Source organism: Propithecus coquereli, unplaced genomic scaffold (genome assembly GCF_000956105.1).
Source record: "Propithecus coquereli isolate 6110/MARCELLA unplaced genomic scaffold, Pcoq_1.0 Scaffold69, whole genome shotgun sequence".
NCBI classification, from domain to species: Eukaryota; Metazoa; Chordata; class Mammalia; order Primates; family Indriidae; genus Propithecus; species Propithecus coquereli.
The window spans coordinates 1,463,708-1,472,597 of record NW_012152951.1 but is presented as its reverse complement, the minus strand read 5'-3'; the positions used below and the strand labels follow the sequence as shown (position 1 = coordinate 1,472,597).

Genomic DNA, 8,890 nt, shown 5'->3' with positions numbered 1-8,890 from the left:
TATGTCAATCATATCTCAAAGTAGTTTTAAAAAAACACAAAATGTTTCAGAGCTAGAAAAACTCTCTTAAACATCTAATGAACTAGTCTTCCTTAAAAGGAAAACTTAAATGCAAAGAAAGAAAAATGAAATGAAAAGCTGGTATAAACCAACAAAATATATTTCCATATTTTAAAGAAAGCAGCTGCTTTAATCTTTAATTTCCCTCTTCTTTTTCATGAGTGCATGTAATACAATACAGAGCCCTTTTCCATTTTTTTCACCCAACAAACTATTTCAAGAGGCCTTTTTCACAAACTCAGCAAGTTCAGGGCATAGAGAACAATTAGCTAGAATGTCCACTCCATTTTATCTATGAAGAGTGGGCACAAACTTTGTTCAGATTAATTTTTAGCATGGTCCATTTCCCCTGAAATGAGAGGCCAGCACCCTGGAGATGAACAGCTAGGCCTGAGAAACTTGGGGCTAGATGACACCCATTCAAGGGTCTTGACCATCCCCCGGTTTAAGTCAAACAAAAAAACCTTCATGTTCAATTTGCAAAGAACAATAAAATACAGTTATGAGGACTAATATAGCTAGTCCTTTGGGTCCCGATGGATGGTGAGTTTGTTATGCCTTAACAAATATCCTAAGATGATCGTTGTGCTCATTTCTTGGTGGCTGTGTTACTGTCTTAACACGTGGTAATAGTCTTACAACATAGTGAAAGTTCTCTTCCAACATGGGAAATAGAAGGCTCTAATGAATACTACAGAAAATTAGAACATTATGTGTTTCAGACTTTGGGTATTTAAGACTTCAAACTTTTTGGATAAAATGAAAATACATTTTTAAGTGGAAGAATAGGCGAACAAATGCAGCCTGCTGTCTGTTTTTTTAAATAAACTTTTATTGGAACATAACTAGTCTTGCTTGCTTTCTGCATTGGATGTGGCTGCTTTCTATACCAGCAGAGATGCATAGTTGTGACAGAGATCATATGGTCCACAAAGCTTAAAATACTTACTTTCTGGTCCGAAAAAGTTTGCTGTCCCCTGCTTTAGAAAGTTAGCTTGCTCTAATGTTCAGTTAATTGCAATTTAGGAAATGTGAATTGTATCCATAGATAATTACAGTCTATGGCTATAAAACAATGAATTCAAATATACTTCCTAAACATCTGTTGGGATTCCTTTTAAAATATCAACATGGAAAATATTAGATATATTAAATGGAAAGGGAAATTATATTAGTATAATTTTCAAGATAAATTTCTTTAACGCTTCTGTATGGAAATAAACGTAAGTTTAGGTAATATTTAACTATTAATAAAATCAAAAACCATCAATAGCCCACTTCACAATGCCTGTGACAGAAGTAACTTTAAAAAAGATTCCAGAGTGGTAAGTTTTGTTCTTTTTGTAACTGAATGCCTCTACAAAGAAAGTTTGGTATGCCTATTAAAATTTTAGAATCGAATGTGATTTTTCATTAACTGTTCTAGGTATACGCGGGGCCTCCTCAGAGTGGTGCTTACCTGGTTGCAGGGAATGCACAGATGAGCCATCTCCAGAGCTACAGTCTTCCCCCGGAGCAGCTGTCTTCTCTCAGCCAAGGAGTGGTCCCACCATCTGCAAACCCAGCCCTTCCTACTCAGCAGACTCAGGCTTCTTACCCAAGGTAATTTGATTATTGACTATTGTTTGGAGTTAGTACTTTGGAGTTAGACTCTTTAAGTGTCCCCAGTCATCTGTAACTATAAAATCTGGATAAGAAAAATCTGGGGTGGGCGTCATCACTGTTGCCGTACAGTTGACCCCATTTGTGGTGATGCGTGGGTTGTGCAGGACCCCGTGGTACGCAGCACCAGCCAGCAAGCCAGTGCTGTTTCTCGATTCACTCTACTCCTGTGTTTTGGTTTCAGCTCTGAATTTTTTTATATTCTTATCATAGGTTTTTTGTTTTTATTTGAGTCTGTGCTGCTATTTGATAATGTCTTTAATGAAACTTAAATTTGGTAACTATAACTTATCATTTTCCCACAAATTTCATGTAAAATCTAAATTCTGTTATTATTGTTTTAGAATATATACTTCTGGGCTATCTCTTTAAGACAAATATTTTCTTATTTTTGCCCTGTGTTGGAATTTATCTTGTAGCCGGATACACCATTTGAAAAGAGAAGGTACAAGAAGCTGTGTGCCCCTGTGGCTCAGGCAGACAGCTGAATATGTGATGGCAGAGGCCAGTCTACTTTTGGCATTTACTCTTCATGCTATGAACATAGTTGAATGATTATTAATTATATAAATTTTTGTAATGCTTTAATCGGAATCTAAGCTAAAGTCTTTCCCTTGAAGCAAATACAGGGTAGATATTCTGACTCACAACAGAAGTTTCTAGGTGGCACAGGCACAATTGCTAGAAGCCTTTCCATCAATGTCAGGATTGCCCAGGAATGCTCCTGTACCACCCTCACTATTTTGTTATTCATTCTCAAAGAGCCACATGTCGGATATGCTTGGGGATTGTCAAGCATTATTCTGTGATCACATCTAGTGTTCTGAACTGACCTTAAGAAGGAGGACAATGGGGAGGCCTATTACAAGCATCAGAAATTAAGGGGCTCCCTAGTGGGTTATGTATCTTAGAAAAAAATGTTAAATGTAGCTCTCTCTATTGCAGGATTTTTGTTTTTAAGTTGGAATCTGGTGAAAATGAACATGCTTATGTGGAAAATAAGCAAGCAGCTATTCTTAGAAGAGTAGCATGTTGCTTTTAACACTAGATACACAGTGGGTCGAAGGTCAGAATTGTTGAGATGACCAGTGTTCATGAGTTGTTTGGGAACCCTTCAGCCATGTTAGTATTAGTTTCCCTGCTAGTCCTCTGTTTTACTGTCACATGCTGCTCTAAATGCGTTGTTACTAGAGATTACTTGGCACCTATTCTTGAAGGTCAGGACCTGGGGAAATTATCCTTGTAAATGAGATACCCTTTTGGTGGGTGCTTTCACTGTAGTGAAATGGTGTTCTGTAGTGCTGTAGCACCTTGTTGCTCCTCTCTGGGGGTTGCTCTGTCTGCTTTTGCAGTCAGCATATGAAATTGCTGGTGTGGGGCCTTACCCTACTGATACAGTATAGCTATTAATGTCACCTCTCAAGGAACACATGTTCATTTCAACAGGTGCCTTTTGAAGAGCATTTCTTTGAAATACTTAGCCCTCTCATCCTGGTACATTCCTGCTTGTTCTTTACTTCTTAGCTTAGCTTCATTTTCACTAGGAGGCCCTCCTTGCTTCCCAGCTTCTCAGCACTGTCCCTCCTGTGTGCTGTCAGAGGACCCTGCATGTACTCTTGTCTGTTTCCTGTCTGGTAGTTGCCGTTTACTTTTACGTATCCTCACCTACAGTATAATATCTTGAGAACTGGGACTAAGTCTATTTTACCTTTATAGCCACACTGTGTAGCACACAGTTTTATACTGGATAGGAACTCAATCAGTGTTTGATAAACGTTTAAATAAACATTTAAGTGTTATTTATGACAATTTCAAGTGCTATATTAGGCCAGTTTGGTGTACTTTTGTATTCTTCGCAAAAGCTTCGCAAAGGCTTTAAGGCCATTTAAAAATCTATGTAAATGCACAGTAAATAATATATGTATACAAATACATAAAAACAAGTGTGTATGTGCTTAAATAGGGAAATGAGGAAATATAAGGAAATTGTTGGCAGAGCAAATGTAGGATAACAAAATTGGAAGGAGTGAGGGTCAGGGTTAGAAGTCTCCTTGCTAGAGGTGTACTGCATATTTGACTTGAGCTTTCTAGTTGCAAATCAGGATCAGTGAGGATTTTTGTCGTTTTTGGTAGGCACGTTTTTGAATCCTCCTTAGTTCCTAACTAGAAGGTTATTGCTTATTCTTTTACATATAATTTTGGTATTAGAGTTAACCCTTTTTCAGACTTCTATCCTAGGACAATCTTACTGTTAATTGGGGAGGGTGGCATTTATGCAGTTTTCTAAAGCTACCTGTAGTGATGGCAGTATTATAAGGCAACAATAAGTGATAGTTACTGGTGGCATTATAAGATCACCAAAGCTTATATGCTCATTTGTCTATGATTTCAGTTGACTTCTGTTACACAGATGTTTAGTGAATGTTTAGTGTGTGTCAGCACTGGGCTAGACATTTCACATACAAACATGGTTTAGAGTTTCTTAGCTTCAAGGTGCTTACTGGCTAATGGGGCAAACACATAAGAAATATGCAATTTATCACAACATAATTTAGAAATAAGGGATAAATTTTTACAAAGAAGGAGTAAAGCCTGGTGCTTTAGGAGCCCCAGGGTTTGAGGAATTTTTCCAAGAAAATACACTCAAGCTCTGCTATTCGTAGCCAGGAGACAAAAAGAAAGGAGGATGTTCTGTCACGACAAAGATACGGTAGTATGGAATGGCATGGTGCCCACAGAATGAGCAAAGGTAAGGGGCAGGAAAGGTATGGGGTGTGTCGGGCATTACCAACGGTACACTGTTCCTAAAGGATTAACGTATATGGTGGAGCAGTGAAAGATACACTTGGAAATACTGACAGTGATCTAAGAAGGAGCGGCCCCCTAGATGTGAGGTAAAGATAAGGAGAAAGCCCATAAAGCCTTTAAATGGCAATAGGATGGATGGCTTCATAGGGGCAGGATTAGAAACCAGGAGGCTGCATATATTAGGCAAGATATGATGGGTGTCTAACTGTAAGATACAGTGATACTAATGGGAAAGAGTTTTTTAGGAGATTAGCAAATAATTGCCTATTGGGTGGTGTGTTTGGGAGACGGTGCAGAGCAGAGATAAGAGGAAGGTAGGTAATGGGTGAATTGTAAGGTTTTACCCTGGGCCATATGTGGATGCTAGAACTGTAAATTGAGATGAGGAATATAGTATAAATGGAGAATGATTACAGTAATAGCTAACATTTATGCGGTTTAGTATGTGCCAGGTCCTGTGCTATATGCTTTACACATAATAACTCATTTAATTCTCCTAAGAACCTGTGAAGTCGATGTGCTATTCTCCCTACTTTATAGATGGGGAAACTGAGACATGGAGACAGGCCTAAGGTCCCACTTAGCTAAGATTCAAAACCAGGCATTCTGGCCCTGGGGCTTAGCAGATAGTCTCTGTGTTACATTATTGCAACATTGTGGACCTCTCTGTTGTAAATAACAGCACAGAATTTGACTTCTTATGGTACAGCTTTACATCTCACAACACATAGAGAATAATAATGGGTGATGCCTTAGTTAAGTCATCACATTACTTGGTGGAATATAGCATTAAATTATAATCTCTTAAAAGAATTAAGTTACCATCTAATAATAATGAATTAATTTCCATAAATTACAAGAGTATTGAATTCACCAACAATTGTGTTAATATGTGTAAACAATTTAGCAATCGAAGGAAAATTTAGAAATAAGTAGAGGCAATATTTTGAAAATTTGGGCAATTGCCCATTATATAGCTTGTTTCGCATTTTTACTACAAATATAGGAGAGATTCTCCATATTAAAGCATCCTAGTATTTCTCTTTGCATAGCTACCTTAGTGTCTTACACACAGTAGAAGCTCATATATCAGGTCGGAAATAGGAAGAGAGGAAGTAGAGACGGCGAATTAAGACAATTCTTTGTAGGATTTTTTTTCCTGTTACAGGAGCAGTGCACAAGCAGAGGGAGCCTGAGGTGGGAGGACTGACAGCTGATCAGCTCTAGCAAGAGGGAGAGAAGAGTTTGAATGGGCATAGGCTCAGATAGTTGGTAAATGTGGTAGGAGAGTAAATGCTTTTATATTTTGGGGGAAATAAGAGAAACGAGGTTATCAGACTTTCATCTCCCCTAGTCCTCTGGAACTGTTCTTGTCAAGGAACTGATGATTTCCGTATTGCCAGATCCCATAGTCGATTCTGAGTTCTCTTCCTCCTTCATTTGACAGTTCCTTATTCCCTATTCTTTCTTGAAATGCTTTCTTCACTTGGCTGAGGCCATTTGCTTAGTTTCCTTCTACCTCGCTGCCACTCCTCAGTCCCTTTGTCTAGTGCCTCTTTATCCTCCTGACTTCAAGGTCCAGGGCTCGATATGTGGACCTTTTTTTTGTTTGCAGTCACTCCCCAGGGGATCTCCTGTAGCTCTGTGACCGAATGCCGGGTGTGTGCTAATGACTCCCAAGTATATATTTCCACTCATCTCCCTCCCGCCGGACTCCAGACTTGAATAGCTGACGGCCTATGCATTATCTTTTCTGTGTATCTTCTAGACATCTTACTTGACATGACATGTCCAAGATCATACTTTGATCATCCCCACCCCTACCCCAACCACCCCCAGTCTACTGTAGTCCTGTCCATAGTCTCCTTTTCAGCAAATGGCCACTCTACCAGTTACTCCTAACAGTCAGTTCTAAACCTCAGGCATTCTGGACTACTCTGTCCACTAGCAAATTTTGAAGACACTGTCTTCAAAATATATCCAGAATCTGACCCTTTTCTTTCATCTCCACCATTACTGCCGTGACTCTGCTGCCTGTCAGCTCTCTCTTAGGTGATCGTAATAGCCTCTAGTGTAACCCTTGCTTCGATCCTTGTCCCACAGTGAGCCTGTTAAAACCTAAGTCAAATCACATAAACCTTATGTTCAAAACCAACCACTTTCTCTCCATCTCACAGTATAAGCACCATGTATCCCATCTCCCACCCCCTCTAATTCTGCCACTTTATCTTGTGCTGTACTCACTGCTCACTCTACCGCAAGCCTCGTGGCCTTCTTGCTGTTGCTTGAACATGCCTGGCATTTTCTCTCCTCAACAGCTTCTTTTCTTTGCCTAAAATATGCTTTTCCTAGATAAATAATCTGGTTCACTCCTTCACTTTTTTCAGGTCTCTGCTTAAATGTTGCCTTATCTGAGAGGCCTTCCCCTGCCATGAACTAGAATCCCTCGCCTCAGGGACTCTTGGTCCTCCCTCTTATGCTTTAGTTTTTCATAGCAGTTATAACCACTTGACACATTATATAAATTTATTATCCTTTTTCTCATACTAGAACATAGGCTTCATGGTGGTAAGGATTCATTTTTCTCTTTTTTTTTTTTATAGTATTACAGTGCCTAAAATAACAATGTTTGGCAAATATGGATATTTAAGAAAAATTTATTAAGTGAATTGAATGTATGAATAAATGTTTAATAAATAGCTTTCCTGTTTATCTGTAAATGGCTCTATAATTCAGTGTTTATCCAACTGAATGTTTTTCTCCCTCCACAGCACAATGGTCAGTTCTGTGCAAGGAAATACATATCCCAGCCAGGCTTCGGTATACAGTCCACCTCCTGCTGCTGCTGCAACTGCTGATGTCACTCTGTACCAGACTGCAGGAACTAATATGTCCCAGGTGCCAAACTATAGTTTAACGTCATCAGTCCTGCCTCAGCCAGGAGGCAGTCAACAGCCACCCCAGCCACAGCAACCGTATTCTCAGAAGGCTCTGCTATAGGACCTGGTACTCCTCCTTTGGCACATATCTGCTGAATGCCCCTGACAGTGTTATGAGATTCGTTAATATCTTACGATTTGTTTATGCTCAGCTTATAGGAATCTGTCTTGGTCAGCAGCAGGTTCAAATACTCAAGAAAGTAGAACTCTCTTCAATTTACGTGGACTTTTTAGAGGTTCTCCCCTTCCCCCACCCCTTCCCCGAGAGGAATGAAACTACTTACAACATTTAATTCCTTTCATAATATGAAAGAAGTGATACAAGATTATTTGTCTCATAAAATTACCTGGTCTGCAAAGAGTCAAACTTACAAAAACTGTTGTGACAAATGTTAATGTACATATATCGATATGTAACTTCATTGGCGGCCATTTTGAATCACAGTGGTGATCATGTGAATATATTTAACACTGTGTTAAATTAATTTACATTGCTATTTTATTTTAATCATGAACAACTACCATGTTTCTTAATGTTTTGTGTAAATTTAAGATAATTACACTATCCTTTTAAACTGCAAGAAAACAAAGTTGTAGCATATCTACATGAAGGCATTCTGTTGTCCATGTTTCAGTTTCACATTAAAGTGAACTTCCCTTTTACTAATTGTAAGCTAAACGTATACATATATATATATTATGTCTTTCTGTAGCCTCTGCATACTACTAGCTGTCATCACACCAGCGTACAGTAGCTAAATTTTTGGTGCAATTGTAGCAAATGGTAATGTTCCCTTTGGACTTTTACATTTTGGCATGATATTTCAGAATGTTGTGGGACCACGAGACAAAATTAGGTAGGATCACATTCTTTATATCTCTTATTTTTAAAAAAATAATGTGGATTTACTTTTTCCTAGTAGAAGGTAGTAATTAGGTTTCTAAGCTGTATACTGTGTTTATTGGTGGCAGTGACACCAAAGATAGAGGCGATGGATAGAAATTTTTAAACTGGAAAGAAAACATGAATTACACTACATTTTTAAAGTCTCTTGTAATTATTTAGGATATAAACAAAATTTGATTCATCTGTCTTATCCCATTACTAGTCTTTTAAATATGTCTTTAACATATTGTATCCTTTAATTCTTCATTAAAATGGATATAAGTAGCTGTTTCAAAGTAATCTATATTCCTGGCTTTACTTAACAGTTTATGTATGTATTGTTATCTTTCAAACTGGATTTTTGGGCTGCTCTTCCTGACTTTTAAAGTTCTAGTGGAATTATTTTGGCTTTCTACTCAGGAGTATTTTTGAATGAATGCTTTTCTTTTAATTCTTATTAAGAATGTTTTCAATGATTTTTAATCTTTGAAATATTTATGATTTCCCTGGTTTGCTATACCATTATTTTAACACT

The 8,890-nt window shown here is 38.1% G+C and overlaps 1 protein-coding gene across 1 annotated transcript in view; it reads left to right on the top strand.

Annotated features, from left to right (window-relative positions):
• Positions 1–7,812, top strand: part of STAM (signal transducing adaptor molecule (SH3 domain and ITAM motif) 1) — a 74,677-nt gene extending 66,865 nt beyond the window's left edge. The window contains exons 8-10 of the mRNA XM_012660899.1: positions 1,334–1,385; positions 1,487–1,662; positions 7,302–7,812. Of these exons, the coding sequence (XP_012516353.1) occupies positions 1,334–1,385; positions 1,487–1,662; positions 7,302–7,530 (457 nt within the window). The 3' untranslated portion in view covers positions 7,531–7,812. The remainder of the gene's footprint in view (positions 1–1,333; positions 1,386–1,486; positions 1,663–7,301) is intronic.
• The last annotated feature ends 1,078 nt before the right edge of the window (positions 7,813–8,890 follow it).